We start from the raw sequence: 22697 nt of genomic DNA on the forward strand, positions 1-22697 counted from the left end.
TAAGAAGACTACAATGATGAGAAAGGGTTGCTGAGAGATTTACATCTAGCAATAAGACAGAAAGAGAAAGACGTCAAACAATATTTCAGAAAAGGGCAGCAAATACATCTGCAGGATCGCCGAGGGTAAAATAGAACAAAGCAAACTAAATCCCCCACTGTAATTCAGTCTACAGAATCAAACACAAAGACATTAGCTTCTTAACAAACCACAAAATCTTAGATAAGAAAAGGAACAAAAAAATGGTGGAGAACTCCTACAGGCTTTCTGTAGGTTCCCCTGGCTTGCTTTCGAGAGATACTTTCATCAGCTAACCAGCAAAGGCAAGAACATACTTAACAGAGCTGAATGAAGATATGAGCAAACATAGAATTTTAGCAGCTCCATTAATTTTCAAATAAAGTTCAGCTGCAGGTGAACTTGTCCTCCTCTCCTTTCTCAGTTTGTACATCCTTGATTCCCTTCCTCGATTCCCCTCCTCATGTCTTAGGAGTCGAGGCCACAAGCATTGATCAAAATGAGACATCCTTGCTTCAGAGCTGCTGTTTCAAAGCAACAACAGTTAAATGTGATTTTTGGCACAGCTGCATCATCTGTCTATTGTTTTGTTAAAGCCTGCTGCTTCATTTTAGGATCTCTATCAGATGAGAAGAACAGAGTTTATAACAAATTCATGTGTATATTTACTTTAATTCATGTCCTCCAGATGCATTTTAGGAATTGAGCCACGATGGCTCACTAAGATTGATTTCCTGGGCCCAGGCAGGAGGACGGAGGACAGAGGAGACGACAAGACAAGAGGTTAAAAATAGAGAAATGAAATGAGCCTTTAGGGATTCAAAGGGGTGTGACAGACCTGAAATAAAGAGAGACAGCACTCGTCCAAAAAGAGATCAGAGGAACGTTAGTGGACGTGACAATGTTTGATGGATTGTCATGAAACTTGTACATTGTCATGACTTTTACTGTTTGTTTAGTGTAGTCAGTAGTTTAAAATTTAAATTTACCTAAATCTACATTTTATATTCTATTGACAAAATCAAAATTACTTGGTGTTGTTAGCTAATTATCAAAAGTTAGCTTGGTGTACAAGATAAATTTTGTACCTACTTGTCACTGGGTCACTTTATTGTGACTTGGTACAGTCTCATAGGTCTGCTAGCATGCCTTAAGTCTCTCCCTTTAAAGATGGGCATCATCTACTAAGACTATGGGTTTTGTAAATGCTCACTCAAGTCTCACCAGCTTATCTGGACCACTGGCTTTTTGCTGCACCTTTGTCCCCACTATATTCATGTGTACATGGGAAGCTCTACATAGCAGTGTGCTTCTCTGTGGAAGAAGCTTCTGTGTTTAACATCTGCAATAACCCTGCACTGAGAATGTTTGGTTTAGACTGAGGCTGACATTTTATGTTGGTGCGTCATCTGCTCCAGTCCCGGGGTTTTGTACTCTATGCACAGAACTGTCTATGTGGTTCCGGTGTTGCCAGTTAGAGGTGTTAATGTATTTAACAATGATGCAGATTTAATTCTAAAGTCCTCCCCTAAAATTACAGTTATGGAAAGTATTAATCTTCTACTTACAGCAATTTTTCAGTACCATAGATGCAGGAGACATTTTGTTGTTTGCCTTTCTGTCATCCACACACAGTGCTTCATTTAGTCCAGATTAAGAGTTTGTCCTCTAAAGTCATTCTTGCTGTCATGTGTCTTCCAGCTCAGCTGTTGCTCAGTGCCAGGAAGAAGAAGCAGTCTCACTATCGTAGTGTGATCTCTGACATCTTCGACGGCTCCATCCTCAGTCTGGTCCAGTGTTTAACGTGCGACAGGGTGAGATGCGCCACACATGTTTAAACACCAGGGGAAGCTACTCACAGCTTGCAGCTAGTGACTCAAAGAATGGCAGAATTAAGGTCAATCGGCCATTCGACAACTGTGGTTCAGGCTGAAATATCTCATTAGCTATGAAGTGGAGGTGGCACAAAATTTGATACAGATATCCTTAGTGCCCAGACGCTATATCTCTGTGACGTTAGTAAATCCCTTGACTTTTCTTTCATTGCTATCATAAGGTTGACATTTGTGGTTTTGATTAAAATGTCAGTCCATTCTTGGTATGACCTTTACTTAATGTCTAGGGGAAATGCAAGAAGTAACATTAAGTCTATATCTGAAAACTAAGTTCTGCAATAAGAAGACTACAATGATGAGAAAGGGTTGCTGAGAGATTTACATCTAGCAATAAGACAGAAAGAGAAAGACGTCAAACAATATTTCAGAAAAGGGCAGCAAATACATCTGCAGGATCGCCGAGGGTAAAATAGAACAAAGCAAACTAAATCCCCCACTGTAATTCAGTCTACAGAATCAAACACAAAGACATTAGCTTCTTAACAAACCACAAAATCTTAGATAAGAAAAGGAACAAAAAAATGGTGGAGAACTCCTACAGGCTTTCTGTAGGTTCCCCTGGCTTGCTTTCGAGAGATACTTTCATCAGCTAACCAGCAAAGGCAAGAACAGGCTTAACAGAGCTGAATGAAGATATGAGTAAACATAGAATTTTAGCAGCTCCATTAATGATCAAATAAAGTTCAGCTGCAGGTGAACTTGTCCTCCTCTCCTTTCTCAGTTTGTACATCCTTGATTCCCTTCCTCGATTCCCCTCCTCATGTCTTAGGAGTCGAGGCCACAAGCATTGATCAAAATGAGACATCCTTGCTTCAGAGCTGCTGTTTCAAAGCAACAACAGTTAAATGTGATTTTTGGCACAGCTGCATCATCTGTCTATTGTTTTGTTAAAGCCTGCTGCTTCATTTTAGGATCTCTATCAGATGAGAAGAACAGAGTTTATAACAAATTCATGTGTATATTTACTTTAATTCATGTCCTCCAGATGCATTTTAGGAATTGAGCCATGATGGCTCACTAAGATTGATTTCCTGGGCCCAGGCAGGAGGACGGAGGACAGAGGAGACGACAAGACAAGAAGTTAAAAATAGAGAAATGAAATGAGCCTTTAGGGATTCAAAGGGGTGTGACAGACCTGAAATAAAGAGAGACAGCACTCGTCCAAAAAGAGATCAGAGGAACGTTAGTGGACGTGACAATGTTTGATGGATTGTCATGAAACTTGTACATTGTCATGACTTTTACTGTTTGTTTAGTGTAGTCAGTAGTTTAAAATTTAAATTTACCTAAATCTACATTTTATATTCTATTGACAAAATCAAAATTACTTGGTGTTGTTAGCTAATTATCAAAAGTTAGCTTGGTGTACAAGATAAATTTTGTACCTACTTGTCACTGGGTCACTTTATTGTGACTTGGTACAGTCTCATAGGTCTGCTAGCATGCCTTAAGTCTCTCCCTTTAAAGATGGGCATCATCTACTAAGACTATGGGTTTTGTAAATGCTCACTCAAGTCTCACCAGCTTATCTGGACCACTGGCTTTTTGCTGCACCTTTGTCCCCACTATATTCATGTGTACATGGGAAGCTCTACATAGCAGTGTGCTTCTCTGTGGAAGAAGCTTCTGTGTTTAACATCTGCAATAACCCTGCACTGAGAATGTTTGGTTTAGACTGAGGCTGACATTTTATGTTGGTGCGTCATCTGCTCCAGTCCCGGGGTTTTGTACTCTATGCACAGAACTGTCTATGTGGTTCCGGTGTTGCCAGTTAGAGGTGTTAATGTATTTAACAATGATGCAGATTTAATTCTAAAGTCCTCCCCTAAAATTACAGTTATGGAAAGTATTAATCTTCTACTTACAGCAATTTTTCAGTACCATAGATGCAGGAGACATTTTGTTGTTTGCCTTTCTGTCATCCACACACAGTGCTTCATTTAGTCCAGATTAAGAGTTTGTCCTCTAAAGTCATTCTTGCTGTCATGTGTCTTCCAGCTCAGCTGTTGCTCAGTGCCAGGAAGAAGAAGCAGTCTCACTATCGTAGTGTGATCTCTGACATCTTCGACGGCTCCATCCTCAGCCTGGTCCAGTGTTTAACGTGCGACAGGGTGAGATGCGCTACACATGTTTAAACACCAGGGGAAGCTACTCACATATTCAAAAACATCCATCCATCCATTATCTATAAACTGTTCATTCCATATTAGGTATCCCAGCTGACTTAGGGTGAAGGCAGAGGACACACTGTCTCCTGTTGCCAGTCTATCACAGGGCTACACATAGAGACAAACAATCACACTCACATTCACACCTACAGACAATTTAGAATCACCTCAGCATGTTTTTGGACTGTGGGAGGAAACCGGAGTACCCAGAGAAAACCCACATGCGCATGGGGAGAATATGCAAACCCAATGCAGAAAGATCCCAGGCCCAGGCCGGGATGCAAACCATGGATCTTCTAGCTGCAAGGCGACAGTGCTAACCACCATGCTACTGTGCAGCCCCCTATTCGAAAGCATGTTCAATGTAATTACTTTTCAATAGTATTTGATCAAAGTAGAATTAAGTGAAAGTACGACTTGTTTAATTATTTCATTTTAAAATTCTAAACAACATTTTATATGATTTGAATGATCAAAATATGCAAAAATTATGACTATTCACAATTAGCCATGAAATATCCTAAAATGATTCAGTTTGTACATGTCTATTTAAATTTCTCGCCTCATGTTTGTTAACTCTTGAAAACTTTAAAGCTAAGTTGTTTATTAATTTGAAAACAAATTGTTTAAACCTGTACTCTTACTGCTGGAGACATGCTCTGTAAACCAGTCTTCTGAATGTGTGGCAGGTCTCTACTACAGTGGAAACCTTCCAAGACTTATCCCTCCCTATTCCCGGCAAAGAAGACTTGGCAAAGCTCCACTCCTCCATCCATCAGAACCTGCCAGTCAAGACCGGAGTGTGTCCCGACACTTACGGCTCGCAGGGCTGGATCTCCTACATCATGGACTCCATACGCCGGTCAGTGGACTGTGTTTAACTGTCATGAGTGACAAAGAAGTGAGCATGATTGAATTCTGTAAATTACAGTTGTATATTCATGAGCTAATGTGACTCATATCTTTTAATCAGGTGGGTTTCTGGTGTAGGATTTCATATTGATGTTATCTTCAGATAAAGTCAAAATGAAACCAAAGTATGACAGAAGGAGCAATGCCAGGAAGTATAACTGTGGAGTAAAGTTTTTACAGAGAATGTAGGCAAGTAGAATCTTGAGTTGTAATGCTCAGTTGATGAAACGCCCTCTTCTTTCTGAAAATCAACCACTACGAGGCTTCCAGAGAAAGCGAGAAATTGGCTGCAGTTACGTCTTTCTTACAGTAGATGTCACCATATATGTTTGTGAATATTATGCTGAAGATGATGCAGGCATCAGTGCTTAGCCAGATCTGTCACTTTTCCTGAATTTGACAAACATGAAGAACAGCATGACAAATTATCTCTTTTTTCTTTTTTTTTTAAAATTAACTGTCATTCTTAATTGGAAGGGTATTTTTTGTGCCTTGTGCTGCAATGTGAGAGTTCATGCTATCGCTTCGGCAGTGATAGGAAGTAAAGAAGAGATACCACAGCCACATCCTTTGATGATTTGTCACCTTCCTTTGAATACTGACAAACTTCAGGGCAAAATTCTCGTATCTGACACATCTCACCGATGATGAAACTGTGTGGTTCGTTTATTTAAAGCCTTGAGGACATGTGGAAACAGTCCAGGACTGATGTGTTGGAGAGATGAGGGAAAGCGAGGAGGGCTTTGAAATGCTCGACGAGGCTAGAGTGCTGAGCCACCAAATGAGCCATCAGGACTGATACTGCATTTTAAGGAAGTGTAAAGAGGTCGTGACTGGAGTACTTAGTGAAACAGTGTGTTAATCCTCATTTTATGTGAGCCAACTGGTTTCCTTTTTGATGACATAGAAATGGAGTCACTTCCTTTGCCAAGTGCTTTGGTAGACACTCAAAGTATTTCATCTGCATTCATCATCTAGGACAGACATGTCGACACATGTACTCATCAACTAGTGGTTCATGACATGACTGCCATAAGTGCTGATTATTGTAGGATTGAGATTCATTCATGTAATACCTTGACACCGAAGTATTATTCAGCGTTTAGTCTGATTTGTGAAGCCAGTACATCATAGTTTAAAATTATTTCACATTTCAGCAAACATGAAATTAGTGTTTTCACGTTAACAGAGGATCAAATGATTATGTGTCATGTGAAAGGGGTCTTTCCACTCTTGCCAAGAGCTTGCTCAAAGGGAATCACTGGGTTTCCTTTAGTAATTTTCTGAGGTCTTGACCTGATTATTTGTACTTTTTATTTCTTTTAGTGACTGTGAAAGACCCTATTTAGTGGAAATCAAGATGTTTACCTTGTTAAAGTGTCCATATTGTATTAATTTAATAAGCTGAAACACACATTGGGAGCAAAATAAGCTGAAAATAACAGATGACAAAGTTGTTATTTTTCTTTGTAATTGGTTCTGGTTCGACTTTTCCTTACTTTGGTGATTAGGATTATCTGAATCTAAATTTTTCTGCAGTTCTAGAGATTTATAGCATCTTTGCCCTCATTGTTGTGGTTTTCTGGCTGACAATTTTCAGCATCATCTTTGGCAAAAACTCTTTGATAAACCCTCTTCAGACATCCAGCCTATCACCAAACAGCATGAAGAAAAATCTAGGGTGAAGCTAGTGGAGCGTCTAGCAGCCAAAGAGCCAGATATTTTCCCTCAGGAATTGGTATTGACCAAAACAGAGCTAAAAGAACCAATTTTGGACTCCAAATGAATGTTGCTCTGTGCCAGCTAAATGCCTAATGGTAACTGCTTACCACAAAGTTCACCAGAAGACCTTAAAGTGCATGTCCCAACTTTACCAGCCTGTCTTCTCCAATCCACTCTGATTTTTCAGTCAGCCAAGTGCAGAGCATACTCAATTTGAAGAAATGGGTGCCCCACTAGCCTTTTTCTAAGAGAGCACTCCACTTGAGATGAGACCATCCGAGTAGCGAGCCTTTCAGGATACTCAGGTGCACTGAGGCTGAAAGCTGCCTTTTGAAGTCGTCGCCATCAAAGACTCCTGCAGGAGCTAATATCACTCCAGGCAGCTTTGCTTTTAGGTTCATTTAATCATTACAAGCTGCAGAACCACGTGAAGGTCATTTTTGTCAGTATGATCCATGTCAGGGGACAGACTAAGGAGGGCCTGTGAGTGTTTGTGCTTGTAATGATTACCTGTGTTTGTGCTGTGCCTTTGAACAGGTTTGTAGTCTCTTGTATCCCCAGTTGGTTTTGGGGGCCCATGGTAACACTAGAGGACTGCCTCGCTGCCTTTTTTGCTGCAGATGAACTCAAAGGTAAAGAACATTATCCTGTGATATTCTATTCTAATACTAGCATTGTTTGTAAATGTCAGAATTTACATTTCTATTTATTCCTTTACCAGGGGACAACATGTATAGCTGTGAGAGATGTAAAAAGTAAGTATGTAATTTGAAATCTGGGTTGCTTTAATAAGCAGTCACATGCATAAAGACAAATAATGAAATTAAACTAAATAATAGTCTTTATATGCATATATTTACACAGTATTTTGTGTTCCGCAGGTTGAGAAATGGTGTCAAATACTGCAAAGTGCTTAAACTTCCCGAGGTAGCAGGGGTTTTTTTCATCTTATCTTTTTCTTGCTGCAGATAACGAGTTTAGTTTCGGTTGCGGTCGGCTGCATCGACTGAATGTTTTTGTTCCTTTACATTTGCCATATAGATTCTGTGCATTCACCTGAAACGCTTCCGGCACGAGGTCATGTATTCGTTCAAGATAAGCAGCCATGTGTCCTTCCCACTGGAGGGCCTCGACATGCGACCTTTCCTGGCCAAAGAGAGTCCATCTCAAGTCACCACTTATGATCTGCTGTCAGTCATTTGCCACCATGGCACGGCAGGAAGTATGAGATAAAATCATTTCCTACTGATAAGGGCAATTCAGATGCTATTTCCTTTCAGTTATGTTAAGTTTGTGATCTATTTGATGTGTACTTGACTTTAATGCTTTACATATATTCTCCTTTTATATGGATGCAGGTGGACACTACATTGCTTACTGTCAGAACGTCATCAATGGCCAGTGGTACGAGTTTGATGACCAGTATGTTACCGAAGTCCACGAGACGGTGGTGCAGAATGCCGAGGCCTATGTGCTGTTCTATAGGTGAGGAGCCTGTTTACACTAAATCTACAATGATTAATTCAAAATGTTGCTGCTGCTTGATTGTATTTTTCCTACCGATGCAGGAAAAGCAGCGAGGAGTCGGTGAGAGAGAGGCAGAAGGTGGTGGCTCTGGCTAATATGAAGGAGCCCAGCCTGCTGCAGTTCTACATCTCCAGAGAATGGCTGAACAAGTTCAACACCTTCGCCGAGCCAGGCCCCATCAGCAACCACACATTTCTTTGTCAGCATGGAGGTGTGTAGTAATCATGTTTTTTTTCTTAAAAGTCTTACGCTTTCTGAGGTCAAAATCAACCCCTTTAACACAGAGAAAACATACACGTACTTCCTTAAGGGGAACTCCTACTGAGTTTACATAAAGTCAGTCATTTACTACTTGCAAGCAGTTTTTGGCTCTGGAGGAGAATTGTCAAGAACCTTACTTGAAAAATGTAAAACTAATACATATTATACATTATTTGAAAATAATTACATGACATTAACCCCCTGAAATCCAAGAACATTCTGGTCACTTTTTGCTGCTTACATTTTTACTCACCGCACACTCATTTTTCACTTGAATATAAAGTCTTGCATCTTTATGGAAACAGCACAACCACTAGAAGTAGGAAGAACTCAAAAATGTCTTGTGTGCAGTAGAACAAAGTTATAATGCCATGAATCATAAAAAACTGAAAAAGAAAACATGACATTCTTAGATTATTAATTTAACTGAAAAAAAAACTGAAGTCAATGTATACTACAAAAATTATTCGGTCACTAGTTAGTCTCCAAATTCAGAAAAATGTACACGTGCTTGCAAAAATACCTCATAGCATTAAAAAAAAAAAAAAAAAAAAAAAAAAAAAGCATAAAAATTGTATTGGAAGTTGTTCAGTACTAACCAGTGAGATGTTTTGTTTTTGCCAGGTGTAGTTTTTGGATGAACCATTGCATTCTATCTTGTTTTTGAAAAGTCTTTTTCCACATAGTTTAGCAGATTTACGAGTGCTAAATGATGGAAAGCAACAGTTAGGGGGAAGTTACTGGCCTCTGTAGACTTTGCAGCTCCCAAAACTGATAATTCCCAACATCCCCAAAAAACAAAGCACAAGTCTGTGTCCGCCCACGGATTTCCCCATCAATACTTACTGTGTTTTTCTTTTGGATTTGTATGATAGTTGACAATGTGCATGTCTTGATCGGAAAAAAAAAAACATGGCTGTATTGTTCCTGTGAGTTTTGTGCTATCATTACTCAGGAGGACTACAAGAATGAGGGTGTGGATTTTGTGTAGGAGGACAAAAACAACTGCCATAGCGTTCTTATTAGCCTCATGTCTTTATTAACTTTTGCATGTTTTGTCTCTGTACAGGGATCCCTCCTAATAAATACCACTATATAGATGATCTGGTTGTGATTGTTCCCCAGAACGTGTGGGAGTACCTTTACAACAGGTAAGGATGCAACATGCTAGAATTTAGGAAAACATTCAGTCAAAAGGAAACTCAAATACAAACTATGTTTTTTTTTCTTTATTTTTTTGGTCACATAACTATCTGATTCTACAATAACACGTTGCCTGCTATATGGAAGTTTGGAATATTAGACAATAAAGGTGCTGAGACCTGAAAAAAACTCTTAAATAACAACCGTCTAATTACAGGTTGGCAGCATTTTGCTAACACTCTCACCACAACAGCTTTATGGGGTGATAAAAAGTCACTGTTGCTGTTTACAAGCCAAATGGCCAAAAGTGCAACTTTAAGTTCATCAACATTTTCAAGTTGGGACCATTAGACATGCTTCTTCTTAATTTTTCCAATACATTGCAAAAAACTGACACCTGTGAAGTAAATAATAGGAGCTTGAGCAAAAGCAAAAATCATTAGATAAGCAGTTAGAACTGAGCCACAGCTGATGTGTGTTTGTGTGTAGCATTGTATTTAAAGTTTTCCTTTTGATGCCTTTATATCATGCATTTTAAATCTCTACAGTAGAGCTCCATAAACAAAGACCTTAACTGAATGTTGATTGAATTATCTTAATCCATGAATGTCTTCGTCTGTCGCTGTATCCTTAAATGCCTTTTTGTTTAATACTGGTGTCTCTGTCCTCAGTTTTGGAGGCGGCCCTGCAGTCAACCACCTGTATATGTGTGCCATCTGCCAGGTGGAGATCGAAGCTCTGGCTAAGCGTAGAAAAATGGAAATAGACACTTTCATCAAGGTAAATGCCTGTAATCTGCAACAGTTCACCTGTGCATGAACATATCTTTATGCTTTGGTCTGTATGGTAATTTTTTCTCTTGTCTGTAGCTGAACAAAGAGTTTCAGGCTGAGGAGGCTCCTACAGTGATCCTGTGTATCAGCATGCAGTGGTTCAGAGAGTGGGAGAGCTTTGTGAAGGGCAAAGACAATGGTATGAACCTGCAGTTAGAGAAATACAATAGCACATTCAACTTCTTTTCCTTTCTGTCTTTACAAAATGCTTCTTATTTGTCTTCCCAGAGCCACCTGGTCCCATAGACAACAGTAAAATTGGTGTGATGAAAGGAGGACACATACAGCTCAAGCAAGGTAAACCTTTGCAGTGGTAGAGTAAAGATGGAATTGAAGAGAATAGTGGGTCAGTAAGCATATTCTTTACTCGTGTTTCTCATCTTAGGTGCAGACTACGGTCAGATCTCAGAGGAGACATGGCAGTACTTGTTGGGTATTTATGGTGGAGGCCCTGAGATTGCAGTAAGGCAGACTGTGGCCCCGGCTGACCCCGACAGCCTTCACGGAGAGAGGAAGATTGAGGCAGAGACAAGAGCACTTTGAGATAAAGAGGTTGGAATCTTTACTTGTTGAGAAACACTGCTCACTGCTTCTATACTGTTCAATCACAATATTCCCCCATAAAAACTTACATCCCTCTGCATATACAAGGACCAGCATTCAACCATGTTTGAGTGTCCTTTGGGTAACAGTTTACTGGAAGCTGTGGTCTTGGAACATTAACATTTCCAGCTACTTTGCTTACGTCAACCACATGAGTTCATAAATTCCTTGTGGTCAGCCAAGACAAAAATGTCTGCACGTGTGGCCAACAATAGCAGGGGCTATAAAACAGCTGTAGCAGCTGTTTTATAGCCCCCAAATTCGGGTTTGATTGCTGGAGTTGAAGCCCCACTGAGGGACTGTAGGTTCTCATACTGTTTCTCAACTCTCATCTCCAGGATCTTCTGACTCCCCTTTCCACTCCTGCCCTCACAGGAAGCTGAGGAATTTGCACCTTGGTGAAGAAGCCCCATTGTGAGCACTTTGTAAATGTAGCAGCGTATTATTCCGAAGCCATGTCGCAAGAGGAGAAAACGGTACCTAAACATCACATAGTTTAATTTATTGGATAAAGCTGATCCTCAGTGTTAAGGTGTAAAAAAAGATAAGACGTCATGTCAAAGTCTCTGGAGCTGTTTTTGGTAGCTATGGTGTGTCAGTGGCCGCTGTAGTGACTAGGTGTCATATACTGCTAAACCGACTGTGGCAGGCAGACAGCTGCTCCAAGCAGAGCGCCGAGCAGAGCTACAGTTTGATGTTTAGCTTGAGGACTTTTCTTCTTCACTGGAAGCAAAAACCAAGAGACATTACCAAGCTTCCTGTTGTATGCCTGTTTACTAGTTACATAGCAACAAGTTCAGATATGAAGTGAGAGATCTCAAACACATCAAACTTCTTGCACCTTCAACCTTAAATACACAGAGCACTGAGCCCTCAGGAATGGAAGTCTTTTTCTTTGCTTTAACAGTGAAATGTTAGGATTAATGACCTGTAAAAACAATTGTAGGTTCATGTGAAACTACAGAACATGCATGCGTGGGTTGTAAAAGACTATTTTTCAGGTTTAAAATGCATGCAGCTATTGTTTTGGATGAGTTAGTACATTTCACTGACAAGATGGGATGCTGAGGTTTTTTCTTTTCTTCCAAACACACAATTTATCTGTTTATGTGCTCAACTATTTAAATATTGACTCTCCTGTTTAGTTTATTCAAGCACTATCAACTAGGCATAAGGGCATATATAGGTATAAATATTAGCAAAACAGAGAAATGGACATTTTCATAAGTCAAAGGATTGCATATCTGAGGGGTCATAAGAGAATTTTGTTCAACATATTATCATAACTGGCTTTTCTGACAAGAGCTTACACCGAAGGTTTGTAAATCTCACCGACATCAGTGTAAATGACCTGACATCAGTTTTTAGTAGTGATACCTGTATTTCCACATAGACTAGTGATGCAGTTTTTGTTAAACCTAGAGATGGCAGTATTAAATAGAAAGCTATTCCACACCATGTACCAATTAAGCATTGAAAAAATAATTGTAACAAATATTTAGCACATCATGCAAAAAAAAAAAATCAAATCTGTTCCAGAAAGAGGTTATTTCTGATAGTACATGAGTGAAATTTATTTTTTTGTTTCTGCATAATTTCATAATTGTGCATGTTTCATTTTCAGGTCACCCAAAAATCCAAATATTACAGTTTGAGGTATTTGCTTGTAAAAATACGTGTTCGTCTGTACATTGCATTATTGTTGATGATGCAATTCAAAAGTTTATGTACAATTCAGCCTCTTTGCCCCAATAATACACCACAGCTTGTTTACAGAAATTATAGTCTGGTGTAAAGTTTGGAATCCTCCACCCACAAAGCAAGCAATGAATCAAAACAGTCAAGAGAAAACTAATTTCAGATTGTGTGTAAATCATCTTTCAATCCCAATCAGAGCAGAGCACCAAGGTGCAAGTGTGTGAGACAGTTCATACTGCTCCCAGTATTGACTCCTGTCTAGATTTCTCAGAGAATATTTATTTTAAAAATGTCTGCTGAACCTATGTTGATTAAACGAAACCTTACACGTCTTTTTTTTAATTGTGCAGCTCATCTTATAGCATCATCAATGCAAGATTTATGATCCAGATTAAAAGCTGGGAGAAATGAGTTGGTTTAAGCTCACCTAAACAAACCAAGTCCTCCTCCAACTAAATGAACATTAGTCACATTCTCACCTGAATACATAAATTAAAAAAAAATACATTTGTGGCAGAACGTTTTTGTGTTTAGTATCAACTTTGAAAGCCAAAACTCAGAAAAAATGTTTAATAATTAATGGTAATATTAAATGAAAAAAGTCAATTGCAATTGTTAAATCATCTGAGCCATGTTACATAGTACTAATGCACTGTTACTAAATTGTCTTTATTTTTTTACTTTACTAGTAACCATCAAGGGAACAACTGTATATATAAGACTCCTACAGCGATAGAAAAGCTTAATTAGAAGGTAAATAGTGCTACTCCACTACTACCAGTGTAAAATAAAGAATAACTATCTTTAAAAAAAAAAAAAAAGCCAAATGATTTCACATATATATATATATATGTGAACACTAATTTTAATCTTTAGATGTCATGTAGTACGGAGTTTCCAAGTGGCAAGACTTACTGGTTCCAGAAGTTTTTTCCACGTTTTAATTTCCTTTTTTCTCTTTAAACACTAAATTTAATCCTCCCAGTAATGTAATAACCTACAGGTTTATGCTATGGCCACCAGTTTTTATTACTTTGTTCTGAGAAGTCATGTCTGGTCCATCATGGCATGGCAATTGGTTTGGATACTACAAAATCCATGAGCCCTAGGTAGTCTGACCCTGGAGCAGAGGTCAGTCAGAAACACAAGCGAATCGGCAGCAAATTCTAAACAACATGATGGGATAATTCTTGCAAAAATGCACCTTGGGAGTCATAGTTAACATCTCGCCTCAAAATTTTATGTACACCCTTGTACACAGATGTATTTGGACGCAGTTAATCATTTATGCTGATGATTCAGCTTGTGAGGTGTTATGAGTCAAGTAACATTTTCATAGGAAAATCAATGGGACTTTAAAATAAATTTATGGGCCCTCTGTAACTACAAATGCTCAAAATAGCTCTTCCTATTTCGCCACTCTCTTGACCAGAATACACAGTAATTCTTACTTCTGCTTTTTACCCTGTTTTGTAGCAGCCTTAGAACTATGAGGTCTGAAACCTAGACAAGCAAAGTGTAAGCTGAAATGGAAAAAATATGATAATATTGCACATTGTACATTGGAACACAGTGCCTTCAAGCACCTACACACCTATTTCTTTTGTTTTGGTGGCAAAATTTACAGTGCAGTGTTTGGAGAACTCAGTATATATCTACCACAACTCAAGACATTTAGCCGTGTACCAACCAACAAACCTCCCAGCTGTATTTCATCATAAGTTCAATCAGAAAGAGCGGCACAAAAATTCAATTAGAATACATGGTTTGAGTTCGTTGGGCTATAAATGGACATGAACTCAGAAGGGTATACATGCATATTCATAAACAGATGTGAAAAAAAACTGAAAACTTTCTTTTAGAGTTAACTGTCATCAATAAATATGAAGGTACAGCTCGCAGCTAGTTAGCTTTTAGTTTATAGACTGCAAGCATCATTAGCCTTTTACCGTCCAGACTTCACATAATCCCCCTAACAGCACTGCTAAAGCTCACAAGTAGAATGTTTTGTCTTGTTTGTTTATCTCAGAAAATCGAATTGCAAGTTGCTCTTTCCGCCTTCTTTCAGTCTGTCTGCTAATACAAGCTAACTGCTGGCTAGCTGTAGCTTTAAAGGTAGCTTATTCTGCAAGCTAAAATGAGAAATCCACATCTTGAAGCCTTTTATTCAAGCAAGACTTTTCTGTGAAACGCCTGTCTGTACATTTAGCTATGCACTGAAAATCCAAGCATTGTCAATGTACAGTTTTCAAAAAGCACAACAGATATTCAGATATTTATAAGAGGAGTGATGGACAAAATAATTTACTGACAGTATATCTGACAGGGCAAAGAGAGTGACACAGAATATCCAGCATGAACACCTTTTTTTTTTACCACAGATATTTTGACTTGTCTGTGTAAGAAAAGTGCAGGTGTAACTGATATTAGTGATTATTCTGTTCATTTTGAGTATGACAATAAACCACACTAGAGGAACACATAAGGTCTTAAATTGGGATTGAAAGTTGACAGTCGACAGGTTGGCAGCGTTACTCCCTTTAAATCTTCTGTAAATCTTCTTTATGAGGGAAAGCCAGAAACAACTGCTGGTCTCTTACTGTTAAAAGAGAGGTGTTTTAGTTAGATTAATTTGTTTTCTCTCTATAATAGCTATAGGACTGCAAATAACGCCTTGTTCTTCAGTGTAACTTTTGGAGAGGGGTAAAGAAACCAGAAAATATTCATATTTAAGAGTCTGGAATCAGAGAGCTTTGCCTTTTTTCTCTTAAAAATAGTTGTCAATTAATTCAGTTAATCAATTAATTGCAGCTCTACCCTTCTATGTGCCATGCCCTAAAATGACCTGGGCTGTGAATTAGCTCAACTGAATAACTAAAACTGAATTGAAATTAGGTTAAATTCCCCTGCATGGGACTAAGATGATTAAAAACGTAATGAGTTTTGATTGATCTTCTAATTTCACCTGGAACATTCCTGTTACGACATGTCAAAATATCTGCGGTGCCTGATGACTGCATTTTGGACCAGAGCTGATAATAATTCATGCCTCCCTGTTTTAGATTTGCTTTTTTATTCTTTTGTTTTTTTTTTTTTTAAAAATCTATTCATTTGTTTTAACAACAAAGGCCACTGATTTGTCCATTCTGTCTTGCGTGATGTTTCTTGTTTTCACACATTTCTAGACTATATCTACAAGAGATAGTATTAATACTATAGTGACGTGTGCTATTTTTGGATACTTTTTTGGGGGATTAAGTGCAATGAAATAAAAGACAAATCTTTGTGCAGTCTTATCATCAAAGGGGCAGTTTGGAAAACTGACAGTAAACTGGGGCTGTGCAGTTCATTACAGTGCAGTGTTAAGAAGTCTTGAGTGGCAGTTGCATAATTACCCTCACCTGTGACTTTGTTTGCTTGTGTTACAGCACGTAGCTATGCGTGTGAGATTTCTATTTCACTGCGTTGCTGTGGTTGGACAGTTAATCAGAAATATCATGGCAAGCAACGGGATTTCATTGACTCATGTTTTCCTCGTATTTTACAGTGTGTGGCTCTTGTGGTCATGACAGTGGTGATGCTTTGATAACATGAGAGTTAAATGGGGTGTCTTAATGTCTGTATAATTGATGTAATTAGTCATGACTGGTTTAATGATTAAAATTGCCTGGTCTTGATTTTGAACTTGTTTATTATTTTTTGCCGTAATTTAAAAAAGAAAAAAAAAGTCTAAAGTCAACCAACGCTGAAAATGGAACTTTAGGACTTAATTTTGGATAAATATTTCAAACATTCTGAGACATGTTAAAGTTGAACTAGAATGGTTGGTTCTTTGTCATCAGGAATACTACTCAGCCAGGGAAAATTACTTTATTGCCATATTATAAACTGTGATAATGCCTTTGTCAAATAAAATTACACCAGTGAAAGCTTGTGTTACAACCCAGGAGTGTGCAATTTATAGTAATAGACATTTTTAGGGCTGTTATTAAGCTTTTTCAGTGAGAGGGAAAGGGTAAGAAGATCAGCACCTATTTAGAGACTGGCATCAAACTCCTTATTTCACTTTTGGCAAGAATTTGTGGAGGTGAATTTATCCTTTGAAAGTCCTTTCTGTAGGTTATTCCTTGAAAAAAAAGTGAGCAAAAGATGCTATGTATTGTACATGTGTAATGTAGTATTCAGGTGTTTTTGGCGATCCACCCATGACTAGGGACCAAAGCTAGATTCACAACTGAGCAAGTAAAGAAACATATCAGTGACCCTGGTTCACTTGGGGTCATTTTTATAAATGCTTTCACATAGAGAAATAAAACTGGCACTGCAAATTTATGTAGCAAGTTTGAATATTAAGATTAAGACCTTACAGTATTAAATAAAATACAAATGCAACTGACTAATTTAAATATTAAAGTTAGGACCATACACTAGAATATTCTAACAAATCACCTGACAAATTTAACTTGTTATTAAGGTTGTGAGCAAGCATTTATTCACTGAAAGAGATCCCCAGCAGAACCAGGCTCAGGTAGTCAGATATGGTTGACTAGTTCGAGTGAGGGCAAGGGAGAAAAGTATAGCAGAGACAAGTAGACACAGATAGAAGATCATAAACACTGGACAGGTTAGTGGGACTAGAAGCTGCAGATCAGACCTGTGCAGAGTCAGACATACCTGCAGAGAGGACAAACACCAGCAATAAGCAATAAAATGTTTCATAAGCAATAACAGGACAACATTGAATAAAAGCAAGTCTATAAAAACGGGTTTTGATGAAGTGATTTTAAGGAAGCCGCTGATTCTGCAAGCTTTATCTCCTCAGGCAGGTCGTTTCAAAGCTGAGGGCGTCACAAGGTCACCTTCAGATTTTAAACCTCAACCTTGGAAGAGCAACAAAGGCTCCACCTGAGGATGTGAGGCTGCCAGCTGGCTCCTGTTGTGTCAGTATTCACTGCATAATAAGGCCCTAAAGGTGTTTTAGCTGCTTTACATAATTATTGATGGCCCCTGTGCCAAAATCTAGTTCAAACCATCACTTTTTCCATCTGAAACTGTGCTTAAACAAATTAACTTGCAGAAAAGCAGGAGCTACATAATATTCCAGTGCAGGAGGGGTGGCCACATATGAACAGAGAAGAGGAAGACTGTGTGGTTAATTGGGATGTTTCTGCCTCCGTGGGATCGATTTTGACCAATCGCTTTCAAAACTGTGTCTTCTGAGCTCCGCGAATGGATGCAGTGCAATACTGAATCTCAGAAACGATAGGGAGTGCGAGTCGGGATGAATCAGCACGCTAATATTTACTTTTCTTAACACAATGTCAGCACAATTACTGCACGTGTAGAGTCGAAATTTGAGCAAGTGGGAATTAGAAATGACATCTATGTCTTCCTTTTACTTCTGTTGTCTGCTGAAAAATGATAGTTAGGTATGAGATACACAGAGAGATAGAGAGAGGGTTCACCTGTTTTAATTTTAGAAAGAGAGCAACTCTTGGATGAGGAGCTGTGATGTCATCTCAAGTCCCATATGTATGCTGAGCTGTACCGAGCCCAGTCAGAGGCAGACCGAGAGGGAAACACACCGGGCTGCTGACAGGACACGATGCACATACTGAGCATACATGCAGGCAGGAGAACCGGCTTTATTCAGGTAAGAGCCAAAAACACAACTGTTTTAGAGGTCAGTATAGATATATATATATATATTTATTCATTTATGTGTAAATATAGAAACAAACGCAGATGCAGCATCTGCCCACCTCACATTTTCACAACACTGGCATGTTTCCTTGCACTGCATGTGTGTCTGAGCATGAATACAAACACACACAGCTTTGATAGATTACTGACATGAAGGTTACATCGAGTCTGGGATAGTAGGTACACTGCGCACGAGCCACCAGATATATTGATGAATAATTCAATATGTCATAGGAGTAGCTGTCCAGGCAATTGAATGTTAAATCAACAAATAACAATACAGACACGGTCCAGGATAGCAGAGGAGTCTGTGTGTGCCTGTATGAGGGATGCCCCTGCTGTGTCCATTCACTGGGACAGGATGGGTGTGGCACCTAGCAGCAGACCATTTGTCCTCTCCGTCCTCACCGTTAAAGTCCTTTCCACTCCTGCTAGTGGGTCTCTGAGCACCAGACAGCTTTGGATGATGAAGGTCAGACAGTGGATTGGAGAGGGGCAGGTTGACATCTGTGTGAATCAGATGAAAGAATTACGCAGGGAAATATCTGCGCCAATATGAAAACAGCCTCTCCTGAGGGAGGGAAAAGTCACTGGTACAGATTCTGTTGTAGCTGATTTTAATGTCTTCAGTGATATCATAAAGCACACAGATGCACAGATTTTTGTCACATAGAAGCCTCAGTGGTCTCCTTTTGTTGCTACAGCTGTCAGGGCAAACTGGATTCGGCCTCATTTATACATACATTTTTAATACTCCAGATTAGGGACACATGAGTGGTTCCCCCATTTAACCTCCCTAGTTACCCATTTTCTACTGTGCTCACAGCAGTCATGTGAGTTATTTTGGCAAAAAGTTGAAACTGACTCACAAACTGATTCAGATTTCAGTTTCTGTCAGGTTTTGTTTCAAACTTTAAATCCTTTCTAGTTTTTCATGTTCTTGCAGCAGCACACTTGCTTGACATGTTTGCGATGTCTCATCTAGGAGGCCAGCCCGAGTCCTCTGGCTTAATCTTTGACTTGTTTCTCAGTGCTGGGCAGAAAAACTACTGCAGCTGCATACGTTCACATCTTAAAACATTAAAACTACCTCTTTAGCCAGTGTTTTGTGGCTGTCTATTATTTTGATAAGTAACATTTTCAAATTTATTTATGAGGCAAATTTGGAAACAACAAGAACTGCAGCAAAAATGCTGTATAGTTAAAATAGCATATCATTAAACATAAAATGCACATCTGAATAAAAAGTCAGTAAAATAATGTAAATATAAAGACAGCACATTGCAGATGGAAAAATTATGTCATCAAGCTGTACTTAAATCAAATGCCAAAGAATTGTATTTATGTATTCTATCTTTTCATTCTTTGCATTGTTGTACTGTTTATATCTATCCTATCATCACAAATATAGTTTGACTGATTAAATGTTACATTGGTGCACAAGGGAACAATGTTTTGTCCTTCAACTTTGCTAGAAAAGTGAAAATATATCTACAGTATATTGATCTGCTGCCTACTAACCTTCCATCTATTCCTTCCCTTCAGGCATTTATTAGATCTGCAGCGACATCTGTGCTCCATCAAACTGGAGAGAAGAAAACCCAACATGGCACTGGAAGGGATTCATGTATCAGAGCTCCAGTATGAACAGACCCTGTAGTCATTATAAAGTCAAACTGAAGTGCTGCAATACATTCAGAGGAGTTGTTTGTTCTGAAACAAGACTCGCAGGACTGACTGTAGCTCCCTAATTCAACTTCTTTCTGAACTCTCTCGCAGTGATTTTTTTTTTTTTTTGCAAAAAGCCACTTCTGTAAATATTTACATGCCGTGTCTGGCAGCTGTAAGAGACGTGGAACACCTTGAGGCCGACCGGTTATGACTCTGCCTCTTCTGGTTACCCTCGTCGAGCCCTGCAGGCTGGCCTGGAAGTGAAAGTTCAATGAGCAGCTGCACTTCTCGTTTTGTGGAACTTTGGGTTCTCATTTTCCTCCTCTGCTTGTATTTTCCCTTTTCTCTTTTTTGCCTTTTATTGAAGAACTATTACACATATTACAGAGAAAAAACACACTCATTTACATTTACCCAGGAAGTGCTGTGGGCAGACTGTAAAGCTCTGACTTCCCTTTGAGAACTAGCAAATAGGATAAATGTTAAAATACATTTAACCCTTCTGCAGTTATTTTGCATTACTTACTCTTTATTTAAATTATTAAAATCCAGATTTGTTATTTATTTATTCTCAATAAACAAACATGAAACATGAAATACATACTCCTAAGATAGAATAAATGTAATGTAATAAATATGAAAAAAATCTAAATGAAATGAATAAATATAAGAATTAAAACTAATTAAAATGAAGTTGATGAAAATGAATCTCTGAAGAGTCCATATGTGTCACTAAATTGCAGTTTTGTTTCTCAATTTCTTAGGTGCAAGTGCATAAAAATGTTTAAAATAACAATTTTATAACTATGAATGTAATAATTTGAAAAAAATCCAATTAATTCCACATCACATTACAGGTACACTGCATCTCAGAACATATTTCTGAATAAGTGGGTGCATTAGTGATAATGTGTCTTACTCACATCTTCACCCGTAAATTCTGCAGGTGGATGAGTGAGGATGGATGTATCTAGTGAGCCCTGTCTGTAGAGTTTCTGCGTCTCCCTGTGTAATCTGCCTGCTGACCTGTTTGAACACACCATGGGCTGCGCCATGTGTTCGCAGCTGGTTGACATGTGGACTGTGAGGGTGAGCAGGACGGGCCGTAGGGCCATGGAGCTCACCGCCTACCCACAGATGCTGCAGGGAGGCTACCACAGAGTGACGGGCCTCCACTACATGTCCTCCTTCTCCGACGCCGAGGACTGCTGCGATGACACCAGCTCTGGCAGCTCGCTCACACTGGACTGGCAGACACAAGCGACTGATGGCTGACGCTCTACCAGGAGCTGTTATGATGCAAACATGTAAATAAACATGATGTATTACACAGGAATTTACAATGAATATGGTGATACTTCTTGTTTTTATTTAGATTATCTCTTCCTTGTCAGAAGTATTCAGATATTTTACTTAAGTAAAAGGCTTATATATGTAAAAACACACTTGTCCTGCATTCAGAACTGTAGATAAATATAACACATCACTGGAGTACTTTAAAATCATTTTAAGCATACTGTACTTGAGTAAACCTAATTTTAACCACTTTATATTCCCACTTTGCTACATTTTGGAGGCAAAAAAACCTTTTTAATCCTTAAAACACTGATCAGGCATAACATTGACTACCTGCTTAATATTGTGTTGGTCCCTTTTATACCACTAAAACTCCTCTGACCCAGTGGGGCATGGAAAAGCCAACAGAACGACTTTGAAACCTCTTGAATCCTTATATAAACAAGCCATTAAAATCCTGGATAAGAAGACACAACAGTATCACCGCTGTTGTATATTGGATAAGCATAGGATGTTAAATTTTGAAAACCTGATCGTGTATGCAAATGTACGATTGGTTTTCAAGGTTGTTCATGGCTATGCACCCTCACCTCTCAAGCTTTTTTATTCATTGCACTTCTGGAAGTACTACCAGAACAACAAGGGTTTCTTTTAGGTGGCAGCATCGCATCCCTTTATGTAAAACTGCCTTTGGACAATTGGCTTTTTCCTGCAAAGCAATAACAGAATGGAATAAGCTCCCCACTGAACTAAAGACAATAACTGATTTTAAAGACATTTCTATAGAGTTTTTTTTAAAAAATGGATCCAGAGAAACCAAACCTGTCAGCATTGATAGTCCTTGAAATTACTTTTTAAAAACTGTGTGAATGTGAGATCCTCTTTTTAAAAAAATGTATTGCTTTTCTGCCTTTACTCGCTTTGCTCTGCAACTTAAGAACATGTAAGCAACCTAATAAATATCAGTCTACACTACGCTGCCCATGTAATTAAAAGTAACTACTTCAAGTAAGCGCTAGAGCATTAAAATCCTGTATAACTGTTAAAACATCAGCATTAATATAACATAGTTATTTATTAAACCTCAAAAAGGAACTTCTGCTTCACAAGTACTTCTTCAAGCATGTTCACGATGTAATACTTCTGTGCTTTTACTTCAGTAAAAATGTGAACACAGCATTTTTAGCTATAGTAGAGTATTTTGATTACTCATCAGTAAAATGTGCTTAAAAACTCTGAAGTAAAAG

The 22697-nt window shown here is 38.6% G+C and overlaps 1 protein-coding gene across 6 annotated transcripts in view; it reads left to right on the plus strand.

Annotated features, from left to right (window-relative positions):
• Window positions 1-16457, plus strand: part of usp20 (ubiquitin specific peptidase 20) — a 28095-nt gene extending 11638 nt beyond the window's left edge. For 5 of the 6 annotated variants that reach the window (XM_055019220.1, XM_055019221.1, XM_023263437.3 and 2 more), the window contains exons 12-25: window positions 1720-1832; window positions 4771-4943; window positions 7253-7347; window positions 7437-7470; window positions 7597-7642; window positions 7757-7937; window positions 8074-8200; window positions 8284-8453; window positions 9573-9654; window positions 10318-10426; window positions 10516-10618; window positions 10708-10776; window positions 10865-11031; window positions 11421-16457. In XM_055019220.1, the coding sequence (XP_054875195.1) occupies window positions 1720-1832; window positions 4771-4943; window positions 7253-7347; window positions 7437-7470; window positions 7597-7642; window positions 7757-7937; window positions 8074-8200; window positions 8284-8453; window positions 9573-9654; window positions 10318-10426; window positions 10516-10618; window positions 10708-10776; window positions 10865-11022 (1460 nt within the window). In that variant the 3' untranslated portion in view covers window positions 11023-11031; window positions 11421-16457. The remainder of the gene's footprint in view (window positions 1-1719; window positions 1833-4770; window positions 4944-7252; window positions 7348-7436; window positions 7471-7596; window positions 7643-7756; window positions 7938-8073; window positions 8201-8283; window positions 8454-9572; window positions 9655-10317; window positions 10427-10515; window positions 10619-10707; window positions 10777-10864; window positions 11032-11420) is intronic. The other variant, XM_055019222.1, reaches the window with a different exon arrangement.
• The last annotated feature ends 6240 nt before the right edge of the window (window positions 16458-22697 follow it).

Source organism: Amphiprion ocellaris, chromosome 17 (genome assembly GCF_022539595.1).
Source record: "Amphiprion ocellaris isolate individual 3 ecotype Okinawa chromosome 17, ASM2253959v1, whole genome shotgun sequence".
NCBI lineage: Eukaryota > Metazoa > Chordata > Actinopteri > Pomacentridae > Amphiprion > Amphiprion ocellaris.